Source organism: Lytechinus pictus, chromosome 14 (genome assembly GCF_037042905.1).
Source record: "Lytechinus pictus isolate F3 Inbred chromosome 14, Lp3.0, whole genome shotgun sequence".
In the NCBI taxonomy this organism is placed as follows: Eukaryota; Metazoa; Echinodermata; class Echinoidea; order Temnopleuroida; family Toxopneustidae; genus Lytechinus; species Lytechinus pictus.
In genome coordinates this window covers 10,637,856-10,660,070 of record NC_087258.1, presented here as the reverse complement: position 1 = coordinate 10,660,070, position 22,215 = coordinate 10,637,856, and the positions used below count along the sequence as shown (strand labels likewise).

Genomic DNA, 22,215 nt, shown 5'->3' with positions numbered 1-22,215 from the left:
CGCGAATACAATTACGTCTGGAGTATTGTTCCTGAGCATTAATCTGGTTGTCTATTCTTGTGAGGTGATTTTGATGAGTGCCGATTCTTTCTTGTAGAATGCTGATCTCCTTGGCTTTGCTGTCGTTGCTATTTTGTAGATCAAAGACTTCTGCTTTCAGCTTCTCAATAGTTTCCTCCATTTCATTCATTCTTCTCTGAATAGACTTCTCAACTAGTGTTACGTTTGCTGGTCCTGACAAGCTCTTATTGTTACCTGTCCTGGACAAACTCCAACGTAAACCTCCTGAATCTCCATTCAGACACTCTTGAATTAGCAAACAAGCCACGCCGTGTCAAATCGTTTAAAAACAGTTTATTTACAAAATGTACACATGACGATTCAGATTCACAAGTCCGTTGTTCACACAGCGATATCCTTTTTCTAGTCTGTACTCCAGACTTAAACGTGTATTATTATCTCGTCACACTCCCTTCCTTAAAAACATGCTTATAATTTTTCAAAGAAATTGCAATAAGTATGTTCGCAACTCAAATTTTGCTTGTTAATATAAACGAACATTATCACAATGAATATAGCCCTTAACCAAACACAGTTAATGCATTAAAACATATCGAAATGCCTTATTTCAATTTCACGCTCTTTGTGCAGCAATTTTGTATACTTTGGCAAAGATAAGCATAATATAAAACATAGTATATATGAAATGAGTAAAACAGACATGTATTGATAGCGCATGCATGTAGTAAAACTTCTTCATCAAAAGGTACACGCATGTTCTGAAATACATGTATGTTCGTAATAATCACAGCCATAAGAAATTTCACATGAATAATCAACATAATAATACATGATATTCTTCCAAGTGTGATGAGAAAAGCGATATAAAAAGCATTGCTTCACTGAGTCCAAAAGTCAATGACATGAGAAATCATTCAAGATGTAAGTTCTAACTTCTGATTTCCAATATCTTCTTCCAATTATAGTTTCAGTTCAACGAAGTTCAACATCATCGCTTCAGTTAGGGTTCATTGAATGTTTATGAAGATTCACAGTAGGTTCAGATTACTTGATCCAAGATATAGTCACATAGTGTAAACATGAGCACAGTTGGCATCCAGAAATCCAGAAAAAACACAAGTTCAGTTCACTTTCAAATCAAACATGGTAGAGAGTCCATTCCGGAGTATCCATTAAGTTGAGATGACAAGTAAGCATTTAGGTATAAATTCACATGACGATATGACTTTCAAGTTCAACTGTTCACAGAAAGTGCAGTTTCCAAATTTCACCTTGATTATACACAATATCAAACGTTCACAGTTCAAATGTCACGATGAATTAACACGCTGTCAAACGTTCACTGCTCAAACGTCACGATGACATAACACGATGTCAAACGTTCACTGTTTATCACATTGATGATATCAAACTTTCATTGTCCGAATTTCGCATTGATACACACGACGTTAAACTTCCATTGTCCAGACTTCAAAGTTCACACGAATTCGAAGTTATCAAATTGTTCAAAGTTAAGGATTCAGTTTACACTCGCGACAATGTGTCTGCAATAATGTTGTCTTTTCCCGGTAGATGTCTAATGTTCAAGTTGTACTCTTGGAGCAGTAGACTCCACCTTGTAAGTCTTTGATTTTTGTTTTTCATCTTACTTAGAAACGTCAAAGGATTATGATCTGTCCATATGTCCAATGCATGTTGAGATCCACTCACATACACTTCGAAGTGTTGCAGTGCAATGATTAACGCCAAAGTTTCCTTCTCCACAGTGGAATAATTTCTCTGACTGCTCGAAAACTTCCTTGAGAAGAACGATATGGGCCTGTCTGTCCCCTGTTCATCTTTCTGCGTAAGAACAGCTCCGGCACCCACATCACTAGCGTCAACCATCAGAGAGAATGGCTGACTAAAATCTGGAGCCACCAGTACAGGATTGGTAGATAGGAGTGCTTTCACTTTGTCAAAAGCACTCTGACAGTCACTGGACCAGATGAACTTCACCTCCTTGCGTAGTAGATTGGTCAGCGGGGCGACGACATCAGAGAAGTTATGGCAGAATCGTCTGTAGTAGCCTGCCATGCCAAGAAACCTCATCAGTTCCTTCCGGTTGGTTGGAGTCGGGAACGCCTGAATAGCTTCTACCTTCGCTGAGAGTGGTCGAACATGACCTGAACCAACAACGTGACCCAAGAAACTAACAGTAGCACCTCCAAACTCACTCTTTGCCAAGTTGACTGTCAATTTGGCATCAGACAATCTCCTGAACAAATCTCTGATTCTTTGTACATGAACTTCCCAATCTTCACTATACACAATCAAGTCATCTATGTAAGCTTCACAGCCTTCAAGACCAGAGACAAGACGATTCACAAGTCTTTGGAATGTAGCCGGCGCGTTTTTCATACCGAATGGCATCACAGTGTAATGGAATAGGCCTTGAGGTGTAGCAAATGCAGAGATTTCTTGCGCTCTCTTAGTCAACGGAATCTGCCAATAGCCTTTAAGCAGATCAAATTTGCTCACATACTTCGCCTTGCCTATACGGTCAATACAATCATCTACGCGCGGTATCGGGAAAGAATCGGTCTTTGTACTCGAATTGACTTTTCTGTAGTCGGTACAGAAACGATACGACTTATCCGGTTTCGGAACTAAGATGCATGGCGACGACCATGCGCTGCTACTTGGCTCAATGATGCCATTCTGCAGCATGTACTCTATTTCTTTTTCAAGATTCTTCATCTTTACTGGGTTAACACGATAAGGTGCCTGCTTGATTGGGGCGGTATCTCCCACATCAACATCATGTTCAACAACATCAGTACGAGATGGGATATCTGCAAATAACTGCGGATACTCATTCAACAGCTCTTTCACATCCCTCGTCTCCTTCTCAGACAAGTGGGTTAGTTTGTCATTGATGTGTGTTAGAACTTCTGAATTTTTCAATTTCACACATGGTTCATTTCTCTCAATGTTACACATCTCTTCACTTTCATCATTCAGCTCAAATTCTACAGCACTCAACACCGGTTGTGCTCTTTTTTCATCATCTCTTCGAACATAAGCTTTTATCATATTCACATGACATACACGCTTTTTCTTTCTTCTATCTGGAGTTTTGACGACATAGTCAACATCACCAACTTTCTTCAGAATGGTATACGGTCCAGTAAATCTAGCCTGCAAAGCATTACCAACTACTGGTAACAAAACCAAAACCTCATCACCTGCCTTGAAATTCCTTTCCTTGGACTTCTTGTCATACCAAGACTTCATTTTCTCCTGAGAATCAGACAAATTCTTCCTAGCAACTTCACAAGCACGATGCAATCTCTCACGGAAAGACGATACATAGTCCAACATATTCACATCTTCCTCATCTGACAACAACCTTTCACTCAACAACCTGAGGGGTCCACGGACTTCATGTCCATACACGAGCTGAAATGGGCTGAAACCAAGAGATTCTTGAACAGATTCTCTCAAAGCAAATAGCAACAATGGAATTCCTTCATCCCATTGTTTCTCTGTTTCCAAACAATATGTTTTGAGCATGTTCTTGAGTGTCTGATGACATCTCTCAAGTGCTCCTTGCGATTCAGGATGGTATGCACTAGAAACTACATGTTCAATCCCTAACTGCCCTAGCACTTGCTTAAAGACTTTCGACATAAAGTTTGATCCTTGATCAGACTGAACGGTACGCGGTAATCCTACAGTCGTGAAAAACTTGATCAGCGCCTTGCTCACATTGTTTGCGGTGATACGTCTAAGTGGAATCGCTTCGACATACCTGGTACTTGCGCACATAATGGTAAACAGGAATTCATTACCCACTTTTGTCCTCGGAAGCGGACCTACGCAATCTATGATAATTCTTGCAAACGGTTCATCAAACGCTGGCACTGGTTTTAACGGCGCGACTGGTATTTTCTGATTCGGTTTACCTACTACCTGACATACATGACAACTTCTGCAATAGTTTGCAACATCCTTTTGTAAACCCGGCCAAAAGAAATGAGAAAGGATTTTCTCCCGAGTCTTATAGACTCCCAAGTGACCTGCAAGTGGTGCTTCATGAGCAAGACTAAGTATTTCTGGCCTATAAGTAGAAGGAACTACAATCTGGTGGATCTCTTTCCACACTTCATCAGCAGGAACATCTATCGGCCTCCACTTTCTCATCAAAACACCTGACTTCGTATAATAACAAACAGGCACGGTCAATGCCTCATCTTCAGAGATCGCTCTCTCAAACATGGATACTAACTGAGGATCTTTTTGTTGTTCCTCCAACAACTTACTCTTACTTATCGGCATTGGTTCACATTTATTTTTCTCTTCTGTACTTTGAGTTTCTCCTGCACCCTCATTCACATTTGATTCACATTCATCATTAACCAAACGACAAAAGAAAGAATCTCCCAAGTTAACATCATCTAGCTCACTAGACTTCGATTCAGACTCTACTTTCTTTGCCATCGAACGAGTTACAGCACAAGACGGAAACACAGTAGGAAATTCTGCAACCAACTGCTCTGTTTTACTACTCTCACACGGAATAGCACTCACAACTGGACATGGTACAACTTTATCACCAGCAAGATCATTCCCTAAAATGATGGAAACATCTGCCACCGGAAGTGATGGTCTCACAGCCATTTTCACACTACCAGAAACAAGGTCTGATTTCAAGTCTACCACATGAAGGGGTGCTTTTACAAAGCCATCTCCTATTCCTTGGAGCAAAACACTAGTTCCAACACAAGATTTCTCACCAAAAGGCAACACACTCTCCAAGATCAAAGACTGAGAAGCACCAGTATCACGCAACACTTTCACTTTTCTTGCTTCGACACTACCAGCTAGGGAAACATATCCTACAGAAACAAACGGTTCATATTGCTTTTTCACTTTCTCTAAGTTAACTGGCTCAATCCTACTCTCTGAACTTTGCAAATTTTTCACAAATGCATTTGGATGTGCATTACTTGATTCACTTGTTTTTCCTTTAAGTGTAGGACACTTTGCTTTAAAATGACCAACCTTGTGACATGCATAGCATTTCTTTTCTTGCTCGTCATCTTTAGATTGTGGTTTTACTTCTTTCTTGTTGTGTGCTGAAGCACCATTTTTGTTTTTGTTTTTCCACTTTCCAGATTTGTTTGTCTCATCTGATTTTTTGTTTGTGATTTTGTGCGTTAACGCATAATCATCTGCAAGCTTCGCTGCTTCATTAAGCGTTCCTATTTGCTGCTCTTCAAGATGCAACCTAACATCGAAATGCACACTACGCTTAAACTCTTCGAGAAGAATTATTTCTCTAAGCTTATCAAAGCTATCTGCATGGAGTGACGAACTCCATCTATCAAACAACTGTTGTTTGCGCCTAGCAAACTCAAGATGAGTTTCGGTCTCATCTTTGCGCGTTTTCCGAAATTGTTGACGGTACGCCTCCGGTACAAGCTCATAAGCACGCAACACTGCTGCTTTTACAACGTCATAACGACCCGCATCATCAACTGACAAAGCTGAATAAGCATCTCGAGCTTTACCCTTCAACTGAGATTGTAACAAGTGTGACCATTTTTCTTGCGGCCAACTCAAACTAACAGCTACCTTTTCAAAGTGAAGGAAATATTTCTCTATCTCCTCCCCCTCCTGAAAAACGGGAACCATTCGAACATGTTTCGCAACATCAAAATCAGACTTTACTTGCCTAATTTCTTCTCTTTCTCTAGCATTCTCATGCTCCCTTCTCAAAACTACTTGTTCTCGTTCAAGTTCAACTTTCGCTATCTCTAATTCCAACTCTTTTAAACGTAATTGTTCTGTCAAGTCCACATTCACAGACTCAATCGGAACCTTAGATAAAGCCTCAAGTGGCAGAACATCTTCCTCTTCCACTAACCACTGAATTACAGCTTTCAGAATTTCTAATTTACGCCAAGTAGTCCTTACCTCAGCAACCTGGTAATGATGAGCAATCTCCAAGAGATGAACCTTCTTCAGAACCAGCAACTTCTCAACACTGGGAGAATCAACGAAATCGTCCAAAGAAAATTCCGCCATGGTCAACAAAAGACCCCTAATCTTTAACGCTGAAAAGACTAGAAACAGCTAAAGAAAACCTTTAATTCTTAGCCAAGACAATAACCAATATGGTTATCACAGTTGAAAATTATATCAACCACATAAGAAAATGTCAACCTGACCTGGCTGACCCTGTAGATATGACCTCAACCTACAGAAACGGTAACCTGACTCGGTCACCCCAGTTGAAAATTTTTCCAACCACACTGTGAACTTGACTCCAGTCGACACTGTCAGTTTCCATTAACCGACACAGCAACCCTTAAAAAATGGTTAACCAGTTGAAATATCATCAACCCAAATTTCATTCAACTCTACGTGAACAAAACACATCGCACAGCGAGACACACTGAAATACATGGAATTGCCTATTGGACAAACGGCACGCCATACTCAACCTTGTGCGCCACCACACAGCGTCATACACAACACCGACAGCGATATCCACACACACTGGCATTACATCTACGTGTACACACACCCATGCAAATGTCTAATGACAATCCTCACGTTGAATACGATTGCACGCATCGATAATACGTTCATGCGACTTTGGCTTTGCCGGCGCTAGCATTATACGGTATACGGTACTTCGATACAACTTACGCCGAGAGTTCTGGGTCGACTCTCACCAAGCCCCCACTGTTAGGCGGAGGATTGATTCACGGACAAGCCCCCACTGTTACGTTTGCTGGTCCTGACAAGCTCTTATTGTTACCTGTCCTGGACAAACTCCAACGTAAACCTCCTGAATCTCCATTCAGACACTCTTGAATTAGCAAACAAGCCACGCCGTGTCAAATCGTTTAAAAACAGTTTATTTACAAAATGTACACATGACGATTCAGATTCACAAGTCCGTTGTTCACACAGCGATATCCTTTTTCTAGTCTGTACTCCAGACTTAAACGTGTATTATTATCTCGTCACAACTAGCTGTAGGAAACCTTCATTCTGTAGAATATCCTTGATAATATCCTGCACTAGAATAGGGTTGCCAGGCTCCTTAGATTTAGCCCTAGTTACAGGTGCTGCCATTGTTGCTCTGATAAGTTAGAGACCTCGTTGACTGGATGAATCAAATACCAGCTGGAACTAGGATGTTTTTCTTAAAGAAACAATGTGCTAATTGCATAATCACATACTTATGCCTGTGAGGAATGTCCATCCAATGTTTGTAAATAAATATAGCACTGATGAGTGAAATCCCTATGAACTCAAGAAGAGATACATCATGGTTTTAATTACATGGGACTGAAACATACCAAGACACAGAAATGAGTGGAAATCCAATATGAAATAGTCACCAAAATACTGTTCTAGAAGATGACATTCTCCTTCAAATGACTCCCTGGAGGTTTTCAGCTACCTGAAGAAACATTTACATGGTAAACATAGTCCAATATAATATCCAAAAAGGTTGAATTTACAGAGCAGATCTAGGCCTAGGTTAGAGATTTGTCACTGATATTAATACTATTGCATGATGTATTTCGTGTTGATGTTCAATTGAAATGTTTTAAAATTGTCTTGTTTGGGGTTTATACAATCATGTTATTATATTTATGTTGCTATGTCTGACAAGCCTCGGTTGGTTAAGCTTTCAGGTTATCCAATACAGTCCTATTTTTATCAAAACGTATGTCGTTGCGTGTTGCTGTTAAGTTGCCATATGTTTTAAATTTTCTTGTCTGGGGTTTATAATTATTTTGTTCATAGCATATTTTTTTCATGATTTGGAAATAGATATTGAATTGAATTGAATTATGGATTTTTTTCTCATTTCAAGGTTCGTAACGTTCTGAAGTCTCCTGTTGTCTTTCTAGCCGTTTTCTTCAACCTATTGTTCGCTCTATTCGTTCTCTTTGTCCTGAGCAATTATACCCGAGAACCACCATGTGATGCGAAGGATCAACCTGCAATCCTGACCACTCCTGCAGCTCCCATAGATAAGGTACGGAGAAAGTCACTTCGGTTGTCCAATGTGATCGTGGCGCGCTTCTGAGCATTTCCAATATTAATCACGACATACGTGAGGGAATATTATTTCATTTGTTGATAACATAAACAAAATAATCAGAGCAGTAAGGTTTAACATATTTTCTCTCGTTTAGTAGGAAAATCCGTCTCATTTCTTGTAAAGGAATAAGCATGATAAGAGTGAAAGTATAGTTTTGCATTTCGGATATCATGAGATTATTACATAACTCTAAAGCAGTGGCGTAACAGGCGGGGGGGCAGGGGGGGCAAGTTGCCCCCCCTGGCGGATTTCACCGGGAAAATAAAAGAAAAACGGGAAAAAGAAAAAAAAGGGGGAAGAAAGAAAGGGAAAGGGGAAGGAAAGGGGAAAGGAAAGGAGGAAAAGGGAAAAGTGAAGAAAAAAAAACGAACAAAAAACATTTTTTTAATGGAAAAGGAAGGAAAGCGGGAAAATGTACGAAAGAACATTTGAGAAAGAACAAATCATTCCGAAATAGGCCTATGTAATGCAATAGCAAGGTGGGAAATAAATTAAAAGATGGCAAAATGGCAAACAATAGCGGGAAACGAAGGTAGAATGTAATTAGTCAAAAGCTAAATTGGAACAGAAGAAAAAGGGACAAGAAAAAATATTAACACGGCCGGGCTGCCGATGATTGAAATTAAAGAGTGGGAAGAAAGATGGACTGCATACAACATTGTGCTATAACCTTGCTAAATTTTATGCAAATAAGCTACCGGAGCTTTGCCCCAGATCCCACGCAGTAGGGGCTCTTCATTTATAACCTTTAAATGGCCAACACCCCCGTTCAATCACTGGCATACAGGCGCGGGGGGGGGGGGGGGCTTGGTTCCACACCTAAGACGAAATAAAAGAAATTATAGGAGACAACGTATATACTGACATTAATGGAAACAATGAAATGTTTTATTTGCTGAATATAATGGAAAAATCTATCACATAATTAGAATTTAATTTCAATAGGCACTGTTTTCAGCTCGCTTTGCACGCTGGCGACTTTTTACAAATTTTTCCCACATTGCTATGTTTTGCCCCCTCAAAATATTTGCTTCAGTACGCAACTGGGTTGAATAAATGTGTTGTGTATAAGCTATATTCTGTATTTTATGCCAGCGATTTGATTAAAATAGCGGCAATCTGCGAGGTTTAAATGGCTTTGATATCAAGAAGTTCCGGGGCTCCGCCCCAACCACACAGCAATGCGTATGGAAGGGTTGGGCCATGGCCCCCAAAAGTTGTACAAACAAGAACAAAAAAGGAGGAAAGAAAAGCAAGGGAAAAGTGTAGGATCTGATTTTATTTTCTGAATATAATGTCAAAAAATAGCTCAAAGTTAGATTCTCATGAAAAGGTGATTTTTTTCTCGCTCGCTTCGCTCGCTCGGGATTTATATAAAGCAGCTTTTTAGCACATGTGCTTACTATACTGTGCCCCTCTTTTTTTTCATTTTTTACTTTTCACGCTACTGTCGCAAAGAATCCTGTTCCCAGTGGCATATAGACCACAAAAAGGAAATCTAAAGAGAGAAGGGTGAAATATATTATTCTCTGGATATCATGTCAAAATTTATCACAAAAATTTGATTTTTGTATGAAAAAGGTCAAAAATTTTGCTCGCTCGCTTCGCTCGCATGCAACATTTTTTAAAGATAAATTCTGCCCGATACGCAATATCTGGCCTTCTCAAAATACAGTAGTCGCCTCATTACGCCATCGTATGAATTTAATTTGAGAGAAAAACAATAAAACATCTTTTTAAAAATTACGCCTGTTCATACCATGATATGACCGGGAAATTTTTGGCTCTTGCCCCCCCTGGCCACCGACCCATGTTACGCCGCTGCTCTAAAGGAGGCAATCTATTTATTATGCTAAAGCTTAATTCTCCCATTTCGTCAATAATTTATTGTCCTAAATTAGTCTGACATGGGAATGACAAGGGACCCGACCAAAGTTTCGAAGACAGAATTCAACCAAAATAATTCTAACCCCCTTTTAACGTACCGACCGGAGTTCCTTCGAGCTTCTTTCTAACTGGTTTGGTTTTATTCGCGATTAAAACACATAAAATATTATCAAATTATACATAATTAATGCTGGTCAAATTATTTTTTACAATTTACCTATGGGATAGTCTTTTCATCGTGTTGGTACATACAACCATCATCATTTTGACGAGAACTGTCACTATGACCACGCCCTTAACATCCTATCTGTGGAATTGAAAGGAGACGGCTATGGGGAGAATGCAACCATAATCTATGACTTCTCTCGGGTGAGTACAACCGCGTAGCCGGGATTTAATTTTGGAGGGGGCGGTAAGTGCACGCGAACGTGCCAACACTTACAGAGAGCGCGAAGCGCGCTCCCTAGGGGGTGCAGGGAGGGGGAGTTTGGTTTCCCCCCTCCCGCGCGGAGCGCGAAGTTTTCGATATCTCATCAAATTCAAATCAAAAGAAGGCGTCTCTTGCGTCTCTAGTACCCTTATCAACTCGAATATTGACTTGCTATGATTAAAGCAAAATTGTTTTCGAAAGAAATTATGAGCGCCCCCAAAATGGGAAAAGATTGAAGAATTTGAAATAATTCCTCTTACCACGCGAAGCGTGGAAACTTAAAAACCTTTTATAAAAATAGAGAACAGAAATGATAATGCCTGCCTTGGTCACATCAGATTTGGTTGTAAAAAGTGTATCCACATTAAATTTGTTAACTCAAGTCGCAAAACAGAGTAGAAGACGGGTATATACAGGAAGGAAATAGGCGCTATTCCTTCCTGCGAATGGTATGAGGCGCCGAATGTACCAATATTATATAGAACAATTATTTGTTATATAATCATTATTTATTAAATAATAACTATTATTTATATATAATTTACATTTTATTTGTAAATAACTACTATTATATAAAATATCATTTCTAATTATTTATATATAATTCCAAGTAATACTTCATTATTTGTAAATAATAATAGTTCGACATTCCATTATTTATAAATAATGATTATTTGTTTTCATTATTTATAAATAATGATTATTTGTTTTTCATTATTTATAAATAATGATTATTTGTTTTTCATTATTTATAAATAATGATTATTTGTTTTTCATTATTTATAAATAATGATTATTTGTTTTTCATTATTTATAAATAATGATTATTTGTTTTTCATTATTTTTACAAATAATGATTATTTGTTTTTCATTATTTATAAATAATGATTATTTGTTTTTCATTATATATATATAATTTGTTGAGTTTTCCATTATTTATAAATAATGATTATTTGTTAAATAATGAAAACGTCTACTTCATTATTTATAAATAATTTTTTCGAGTGCACCATTATTCTCATTATTTATAAATAATCATTATTTAATGTTCGAGTTTTCCATTATTTATAAATAAAGATTATTTGTTAAATAATGAAATATCTACTTCATTATTTATAAATAATAATTTTGTTTCAATATCCCATTATTTATAAATAATCATTATTTATAAACAATTTTTACAGTTTGCCATTATATACAAATAATCATTATTTATATACAAATAACCATTATTTATTAAATAATGCCATTATTTATTAAATAATGCCATTATTTATTAAATAATGCCATTATTTATTAAATAATGGAAAACTCGCTATAACATGCAAATGTGGGACCGCCCATGATATGAATATTCATGATGCGATTTCCTTTTTCGTGATTTTTCTTCACAAATTTTTGTCCATTTCCTCTTCATAATGACATTTCTTGAAGCAATTTTCTAGGGATATGGTCTGATTGTAATATTCTTCATTTTCTATATAACTTCGTCTTCGTAGAAATATCAAAAAGTGTAATTTTATACGATTTTTCCTACAGTTCACAATCCCCATAGGCGCGCGTGTACGGTAGGGACAACCGGTGAATCGACGGAGTGCTCTTCATCGAAATACTACGTTGGTTGGTCCCCGGAAGTGGCGGGCGGAATTTAGCCCGAATCCTCGATGGAAGTCGATCAAGTGCATATGAGCTGAGAGAGTGAAATATCAGTGTACTTGTACAGGCCCTTCTACTTTTTATAAATATTTCTTGTTGCTTTTTTTGTTAAGTTAATTTTTCCTGGTGTAGAAATAAGTTTCAGTTCTAATAATGCACTTCAAATACATTTTGGAGTGTCTGTTTGAGGCGTTTGGGGCGATTTCACCCTGGCCCCAAAATGCTCGCAACGACAATACGGGGGCATGATGACCCCTAATTTTTTAAAAACTTATTTTTCTATTGAAAATTATCACAAAATTCACCAAAAGTGTGCACGAAAGCCTTCGTATTTCACTTTTAAAACTCCAAAAAGTGCCCAAATGACAAGCTTGGTCGCTTCGCTGTGTCGCTTTCAACTTGAGAACGTTTACGCGTCTGCTTCCCCCCCCCCCCCCTCCTCCGAAAGAAATTCTGTATACGGCCATGCTCTAAAGAGCCTGGCACATTGATTTATGTATACTTCATTTTCATTATTTTTATATCATTATCATCATGGCCTTACGCAGAATTTTTTCCGGGGGGGGGGGGTGGGGGGAGCAGGACGCGCGTAAACTTTCTCATAAAAATCTTGAGAAAGCGAAGCGACCAAGCTTGTCATTTGAGCTTGGTCGCGTCGCTGTCTCGCTTTCAAGATTTTTTTGAGAGACTTTACGCGCGTCCTAGCTGCCCCCCCCCCCCCCCCCGGTAAAAATTCTGTGTAAGGCCATGATGATAATGTGATAAAAATAATGAAAATGAAAAGTACATATAAATCAATGTGCCATATGCTCTTTTGAGCATGGCTGTTCACAGAATTTCTTTCGGAGGAGGGGGGGGGGGGGAAGCAGACGCGTAAACGTTCTCAAGTTGAAAGCGACACAGCGAAGCGACCAAGCTTGTCATTTGGGCACTTTTTGGAGTTTTAAAAGTGAAATACGAAGGCTTTCGTGCACACTTTTGGTGAATTTTGTGATAATTTTCAATAGAAAAATAAGTTTTTAAAAAATTAGGGGTCATCATGCCCCCGTATTGTCGTTGCGAGCATTTTGGGGCCAGGGTGAAATCGCCCCAAACGCCTCAAACAGACACTCCAAAATGTATTTGAAGTGCATTATTAGAACTGAAACTTATTTCTACACCAGGAAAAATTAACTTAACAAAAAAAGCAACAAGAAATATTTATAAAAAGTAGAAGGGCCTGTACAAGTACACTGATATTTCACTCTCTCAGCTCATATGCACTTGATCGACTTCCATCGAGGATTCGGGCTAAATTCCGCCCGCCACTTCCGGGGACCAACCAACGTAGTATTTCGATGAAGAGCACTCCGTCGATTCACCGGTTGTCCCTACCGTACACGCGCGCCTATGGGGATTGTGAACTGTAGGAAAAATCGTATAAAATTACACTTTTTGATATTTCTACGAAGACGAAGTTATATAGAAAATGAAGAATATTACAATCAGACCATATCCCTAGAAAATTGCTTCAAGAAATGTCATTATGAAGAGGAAATGGACAAAAAATTGTGAAGAAAAATCACGAAAAAGGAAATCGCATCATGAATATTCATATCATGGGCGGTCCCACATTTGCATGTTATAGCGAGTTTTCCATTATTTAATAAATAATGGCATTATTTAATAAATAATGGTTATTTGTATATAAATAATGATTATTTGTATATAATGGCAAACTGTAACAATTGTTTATAAATAATGATTAATGGGATATTGAAACAAAATTATTATTTATAAATAATGAAGTAGATATTTCATTATTTAACAAATAATCTTTATTTATAAATAATGGAAAACTCGAACATTAAATAATGATTATTTATAAATAATGAGAATAATGGTGCACTCGAAAAAATTATTTATAAATAATGAAGTAGACGTTTTCATTATTTAACAAATAATCATTATTTATAAATAATGGAAAACTCAACAAATTATATATAAATAATGAAAAACAAATAATCATTATTTATAAATAATGAAAAACAAATAATCATTATTTGTAAATAATGAAAAACAAATAATCATTATTTATAAATAATGAAAAACAAATAATCATTATTTATAAATAATGAAAAACAAATAATCATTATTTATAAATAATGAAAAACAAATAATCATTATTTATAAATAATGAAAAACAAATAATCATTATTTATAAATAATGAAAACAAATAATCATTATTTATAAATAATGGAATGTCGAACTATTATTATTTACAAATAATGAAGTATTACTTGGAATTATATATAAATAATTAGAAATGATATTTTATATAATAGTAGTTATTTACAAATAAAATGTAAATTATATATAAATAATAGTTATTATTTAATAAATAATGATTATATAACAAATAATTGTTCTATATAATATTGGTACATTCGGCGCCTCATAGAATGGCGTTGAAGCTCTAAATATAAAAAAAATCTCCGAAAATTTAACCTGTTTCTAATTTTGGTATTCCTTAGATTATATATAACTTGATTAAGAAGAAAAACGAGCTCAAAATGTAAAAGGGATGATGCGAGCTAGAAGAATGGACTTTCTGATCCCATATGATTGCGAAGCACGGAAACCTCTGTGATTTATTTTGGAAACAAAAATTGTGTAATTTCGCTCATATAAAGCGCTTCCTTTGGATTAAGAAACTTCAGTGATATTCAAAATTTCAAATCAATGGCGTAAAAACAAGACATGGATGTGCAGCGATAAAGAATAAAGTTTAATATCGTACATACTTTTGCATATAGCACGGCACAAATTTAATGTCTCCCCCTTTGAGCAGATACTTTGCCAAAAATTACTTGCTGAAAAGCGGAAGAAATAGCATTTGGGGAATCAGGGAGTGACGGTAATGTTTACCCGCTCCGAAAAGAAGAGCAAAAATTTTGTGTCAATGCAATAGTGAAAAAAAATACTTGTCATACTCTTTACACCCATGAATACTTCTTATAATTTCTGGCAAGAATATACGATTCCCACAGCCGGGAAGGGGGAAAACGGAGTAGAAAAAAGGTGTGGGAAACAAAAGGGAATGGCAATTTTGATATTTTTCCTGCGCAGAGCGCGGAAGCAAGAAGGATAAAGACAATAAAGCTATACCTTTCTTCCCTTTTCTCCTTTCGCTTTTTCCTTTTCTCCTTTTCTCCTTCTTTTTTTCTTTTTGGGAGCGTTTTTTTTTTTGGGGGGGGGGCGACCGCCCCCAACGCCCCCTGGCTACGCGCCTGGGTGAGTATACAGACCTAGAACTAGTCTGCAGGCACTGACCTTTGGTTTTTGCAATTCGCATATAGTGCATAATGCAGAGTCTCAAGTAGTGAGACTAAATTCACAGTGTACTTGTCTGGCTCTTATTTGACACAGAGAGAGAGACATTGGCGTCTAGTCTTTACTCTAGACATTATTGGGGCAATTCCATAAAATATGTACGTCCGACCCCATGTATCTGAGACCTCCATGAAATTTCCTGCCTCTGGATTTCTTGTTCTTTTGACAGTCTGTAATGCTCTCAAAATTAATGATCATGACTTGGTCAGTTTATGAAGTGAAGTAAAACTTGAGAAAAATGGGGGTCGGACATACAAAAAGGTTGATCATTTTAAGGAATTACCCATTGGTTAAAATGTCAAATACGAGTCTGTGCTTGCAGACTAGCCTAGAACGAAGATGACAACTGATCTACCAATGAATATCATATACATGATGATAATAATGACAGCTAGGCAATAATATGATATGATGCTGATACTGAAACGATGTTTAGGCTATAGTGTTGGGGAAGCATCATGATAATGTATCGTCAGTGCAGTGGCGTACAGATAGGGGAGGCTTAGGGCGCTTGCCCCCTAAAAAATCACGACCAAAAAAAAAAAGAGAAAAGGAAAAAAGGAAAGGGGGAATATTCCATTATTTTTTAAATATTAAATTTTTGTAATAATAATTTCAAAGGTTTTGATCGCTCGCTTCGCTCTCTCGCAACTTCTTATAAATTATGCCCGGTGCGCCATAATTATCTGCATGGCCCCTTCAATATTTTTGGTTCATTACGCCACTGTGTATCGTTGATCTTGACCGTGGTTGTTATGATTATGGACGATTGCGATTAAGATCGAGGTAAAGGTCAACGATGCAAGCTAGGCCGGATACGGTTACGATCGATCGGGATTTAATGATGAACCAAAATTACGTGAAAGAGGGACTCATATATGGGTCAATCTGACAATTCTATATCAGATATGATGAAAGGCCTGAATATTTCTTCAATTTTTCTCAATTTCTTTTTAAAGAGTACAAATTGGTTAGTTTGTCACAGTATATAGGGATGGGGAAATTTTCATTAAACCTGGAAGGTTAATTTATCCTTCCAAATTAAAACCCCATTGATAATATGCCTATGATTCAATGGTCGTAGAAATATTTAAAAGTGGGGGGGGGGGGGCTGCTCATGCAAAAAATCATAATCTGATGGTAATTTTTACGCTTTTGTACACGGTTTTGAAAAAAAAATTGGGACGGGGCTCATGCCCCCTCCCACCCCCGGTTCCGCGCACCCTGTTGTTAGCGTAATTGGGTTCATGTTAATAACACATTTTCACAAAATGGTAAGATTTTGTGACTTCTGACTACGTGAGAAAAATAAAGTTAGCCTTTGTCATATCAGACATGTCAGAGTAAAAAAAAATGATCGATTTATATCTTTCTTTGATTTTATAGCGGCTAATGACTTACAAGGTAGCCCGGAAGCAGATATGTTTTCTTGGAGTAATTGACGAGGTCATTGATGTCGAAGTTATTAAAGACGGTGATTCAGTTAATGTAAGATCACAACCCCTCTTATGCTTATCATCATCATCATCATCATCACCACCATCATCGTCATCGACATCATCCTCATCATCATCATCATCATCACCACCACCACCATCATCATCATCGTCATCATCATCATCATCATCATCACCTTCACCACCACCATCATCGCCGTCATCATCATCATCATCATCACCACCACCACCATCATCATCATCATCACCACCATTATTGTGTGTAGCATATTTATAGCATCAATGCATGCCTCTGTTTTTATTTAACCTTAATATAAAGACACTGTCTTCTTTTGATGCTATTATTTGTATATTACATCAAATGAAATTTTTTGTATATTTTGTTGTTTTGCTTGTTGGTAAAATTTTATTTTCAATCAACAAACATTTGTTCAAAGAATGTTCCGGTTCCAATCAACGGGAAATATTCACATACAGTACACAATATATACCCTTAAAGAACATAGACTCTACCCTTCATTTTCAATCGGAATGACTACTCTAATTGCACATAATGACATTGAGTGGCATACAGATGGGAGGTTGGGGCGATTCCCCCCCCCCCCACCAATTTTCACGACCAAGACAACAACAAAAAAAGAAAAAGGAAGTAAAGGAAAGAGAGAAGGGGGAAATATGATATTATTTTCTGAATATTATGTCAAAATCATGATCACAAAATTTGATTTTTGTAATAAAAATGTCGAAATTTTTGAACGCTCGCTTTTCTCGCTCGCACATTTTTTTCCAAATAAATATTGCCGGATACGCCATATCACACCACTGATTACCCTATAATTCATATTTTTCCGCACACAATTATAACTATAGGCCTATGCGCTTTTTCACTTTATCCACTCCATGAGAAGTATTCTCGCAGGAGCTTCCTAGCACATTCGATTTAACACCTGGGTGGAGAGTATAGCAAAGAGTAGATTAATGACTTGCCAAAGGACGCATAATTTTAGCCGGCACTGAATTTTTTAGTACCCTTCATTTTATTATTAAGATCATAATTTATTATTTTCACTATAGCCCCCCCCCCCCCCCCCCGCTTACTTCGTGATGGGTAGGTTTTCTATAAATGTCTATCATGACTAAAAGCAGAAAAGATCTCCAACATGTTGACTATAATGTCTATAAATAGATTTCTTTGACGATTCTGTCTAGGTCGTGCAGCTTCCGCTAGCATGAAGCTTTTTTCTTTCGTTTTTAAAACTTCTGATGCATATAGTAAGATTCTGTTCGTTTTCATTTTGATTTTCTTTATTTTTACAGAAAGGCACTTAAGAATGACCTCTGATAAAATGACACGGAATATTAATATTCCTCTATAAAAAAACGTTCTAAAACAGTTTTTACCCTTGTTTCTTCGTGCAGCTTCCTGAGACCACCGGTAGCAACTTTACATCAAGTGGGGTCATCCCGAATGGGTTCTTGCGCCTCAACACATCACCGGTCGTTGCCTTACAATGCGCCAATTTCGAGACGCATTGGGTAGAACCGGTCAGTGAGTCATCGAGAGTGCGAATGGTACGCCATCATGGTCATACCACTACTACAACTACTACTACCACCACGGCAGACGGAAGGACAACTACTACCACTACTACAACTACAACTACCCATCAATAGATTGGTGTTGCCTCGGAGCATTGCCGCGTTTATTCATCAATGACGCATTGGCTTGCGTCAATATTGGTGTTGGCATTATAAGCCGGTTGTAATCAGATATTCACAAGCCAATAAACCAATTGAACTTCAAGTAAAGTTGGGCGCCGGGACAGAGCGATCAAATTAAGGGCTTGTTTCAAATTGAATAGTAAAATAATACATCATATCTTGTGATTCGTCGAATAGACATGGAAAAGAAATAAACATCAAATTTTAATTCCCTCTCTGTGCGTGATCGGCGCAGGCACCCCGCAGGCAATATCTTTGAGTTTGTTGTTTGACGCATGCAATATAAGACTGGGCCATGTTGAAAAACTTGATTTAAGAGTACAATGTTTTTCTGGATTCTCGAGTTCAATTGACAAGGCTGTGTCAGTGTGTCCCCATACCAAATCGAAGTAAAAATAGGCTTTATTGATTTTATAGGCAATCGTGAAAACCTACTATAGTTTCAGGAAATTTTGGGAAAGCATGCAAATATTACTTAAAAGAACAGAAATGCTCGATCGCCAAAAGATACACAAATGTGTCCCAAAGAAACAATTTAAACCGAAAAAAGCTATATAGCATATTGATGAAGTAATCAGTACAAAGGAGTTTGTTTTATGAAATTACGGAAATGCAAGCATTGAAGAACAGTACATACTATTCCTTATTCATTTCCTTCAGATTGAGGTATCATGGGCAGAAATGGTGTAAGATTATTGAAATTGGGATAACCACCTGTCGAATTGTTTTTGGTACCCTCTCTATTTGGACGACAGACAATGGCTTGATGGGGCAATATAGTGGGGGTGGTGACTTTTGAATGAAGAGGCAAATTTTTGAATGAGTGAAGCAAGCAAGCCACAGTGCATCATTTACAATACTTATAGTTTTGGAATGCATTAGAATCAATCAGCTAGTCTATTTGATGAAAATTACATTTGAAAATATATACAATACCATGATATGTGAAAATGCAAATTTGTAAGAGTATTTTTTTTAAATCCCCGGGCAAGCCCCTCCCCTGATGTAGCCGGTGACGACAGAGCTAGGTTTGGTGGGTTAGAATAAAATTACCTGAAAAGTCCTGGGAGTGTTTCATCAACATTTTTGTCCGACAGGTTGTCAGACAACGTTGCCAGAACTGGCATAATTTCGACCCTTTCAGCATAATTCATTATGCCTGGCATAATTTGGCATAATTAGACTTTTTTTCTGGCATAATTTCGACCCTTTCAGCATAATTTGGCATAATTAGACTTTTTTAAGCAAAGAATCTGGCGTAATAATAGCGTATTTAGCATAATTTTGATCTATTTTTTCCCCACATGTTGTTTTCCATTTTTCACATTTCATTGAAGATTGAAGACCTTTTTTTTTTTTTTTTTTTTTTTTTTGCTTGTCAATTTTTTTTTGGTACGAAATCCTTTATTTGTGATTGAAGACCTTTTTTTTTTTTGCTTGTCAAATTTTTTGGCGGACGGTTTTGCCCCCCCCCCCCCTGTGGAAAATCCTAGGTACGTGTTCAGGATCCAAAACGGTTTGGCATAATTTTTCGCGATTTAGCATAATTTCGCTGCTCCTCTGGCATTATTGGATTTTTTTCACTGGCCACGCTGTGTCAGATCTGACAACTTTGATTGGGTGAGGAACACTGTTACTTTGGTATCTGTCGGATAAACCATCCGATATGTCCCTTCATGGAGCACTCACTGGACGGTTGAAAAGCAACCGAAAGAAATAATGAAAACTAAGATGGAGGTTAAATTCCCCATACTTGCAGAACCTGTGCGGACACCATGAAAAGATAAGATACCATATAAGATGCTCATGAATTATATGCATTTTATTTTATTAACCGAGAGGTTTACATACGCCTATACGAGTATAAAAACGAGACTTATACTAAAATGAAATCGTATGCTTAATTTTAGACAGATTGAATTGTCGTTATGTGTGTGAATGTAAATTTATAGGCATATACTTTGTTTTATGTGTGATGTAATTTGTCTGTGATTTATCAACAAAATGTGTGATTCTAGCTTTGTCGATTATGTTGTAAAGAATAAAAAACTATTTCATTGGAATAAAACGCTCAATCTAAAGTCTAGATTGTAAAACAATATTCAACGTTAATTGAGACTTCTTTTATTTTCTTGTCAAAGTTAAAGTTTCTTTTCACCTGATTGCAGAGCTATAGTTGCCATTGGGGAAGATGAACAAGAGGAAAGGAAAATATGAGAATAGGGTGAAAAAGAAGGGAGAGAGAACGGAGAAATTAAGAAGGGAGAGAGACGGAAAAAAGAATGTCAAGAGAGAGAGACGCACAAAGCGAGGGAGGGAGAAAATCAGACATGACTAGGGAAAATAAACTGAAAGGGACGAAATCGGATCTAATAGATAATTTACAAGGGTGGGTTCAGCTGTTGTCGGGGATACTCATAGATGATTATTTGCGTTCTATTAATTACCCCCCCCCCCCACCTCATTTAACAAACCAAATATCTTTTGCCAAGTGATTATAGAGACACACCATCTTCTTCCCAATTTTCTCATTTTCATCATTCAATTTCAAATAATCAAGAGCATTTTTCGTCTTCCCCTACCGTTGCATGCAGCACCGTCGACAATTTGCATTCGAAATATGAGTCAGATTTCTATGAAATTGCTCATTTCATAGAACTTGATTCAACTAATCAACTTTCGTCCATCAATTAGTCAACCCCAAGCAAGAGTTGTTGAATAAAAAGAGAAAAATCAAACAAATCTAACTACGAAATCAGAAGTAAAATAAGAGAGTTATGTAATTTAAATTTTTTTCGCTTATTATTTTATTTATATATTTATTGATTTATTATTTTATTTATTGATTTATTAATTATTTATTTATTTATTACAAAATAGCTATATGCACAGCACAGTGATAGGGGAATGAGCGAGTCGATGACGTCACACACAATATCGTTTGTATTTTATTGTATGAATTATTTTTCTGATTAATTTTTGCAGATTTCACAAGATAGGAAATTATTCGAGTGTCGCTATGTTTCAGCAATGACAATTCCACATTAAACTCTGTTTTACATTGAGGAGCGCATCAAAATATTTCATACAACAGAATAAAAAAGAAACCGTGAATTGTGATGTCATCACATTCGCATTAGGCCATTTTTTTAAATTCAGCTCCACTGTATAATGGGGTGGACTTTACATTTTCTACTGTGTAAAACCCCGCCCCTACCTATCTCTCTACACCCCCATCTATCACACACCATTTTTTGTATATCAAACTCATCTTTTTGTACCCTTCGAATCCCATCCCTTTCTAACGTACCTCTCATCTAACCCTCGCTTTAACATGTGCGAGGAAAGACGGTGCACTCTAAACGTAACAACTTGAAATGACTAGTTCAGGAGTAAGCAAGGTGCGGCTGATATGTCTAGTTGTATCTCTCATTATATTCCAGTAAAAAAAGAATGTTCTAATTAAATCTGACCAAATAAAAATAGTAAAATATGATTGAAATGAAAGCGAAACCAAACTAACTTTTATCATCTAGTCAATTTAAACTCGTTTGTT

At 37.1% G+C, this 22,215-nt stretch overlaps 2 protein-coding genes across 2 annotated transcripts; one reads left to right on the top strand and one right to left on the bottom strand.

Moving 5' to 3' along the window:
• Positions 1-1,545: 1,545 nt before the first annotated feature.
• Positions 1,546-6,093, bottom strand: LOC135156718 (uncharacterized). Its single transcript, XM_064109750.1, has one exon. The coding sequence runs from the start codon at positions 6,091-6,093 to the stop codon at positions 1,546-1,548; it is 4,548 nt and encodes a 1,515-aa protein (XP_063965820.1).
• A 467-nt stretch (positions 6,094-6,560) lies between these two features.
• On the top strand, positions 6,561-20,760 carry LOC129276262 (uncharacterized). Its single transcript, XM_064109229.1, has 5 exons — positions 6,561-7,502; positions 7,904-8,068; positions 10,250-10,390; positions 16,867-16,968; positions 18,357-20,760. Exons 1-5 carry the CDS (start codon positions 7,500-7,502, stop codon positions 18,609-18,611), a joined length of 666 nt encoding a protein of 221 aa, XP_063965299.1. The 5' UTR covers positions 6,561-7,499; the 3' UTR covers positions 18,612-20,760.
• Positions 20,761-22,215: the final 1,455 nt, after the last annotated feature.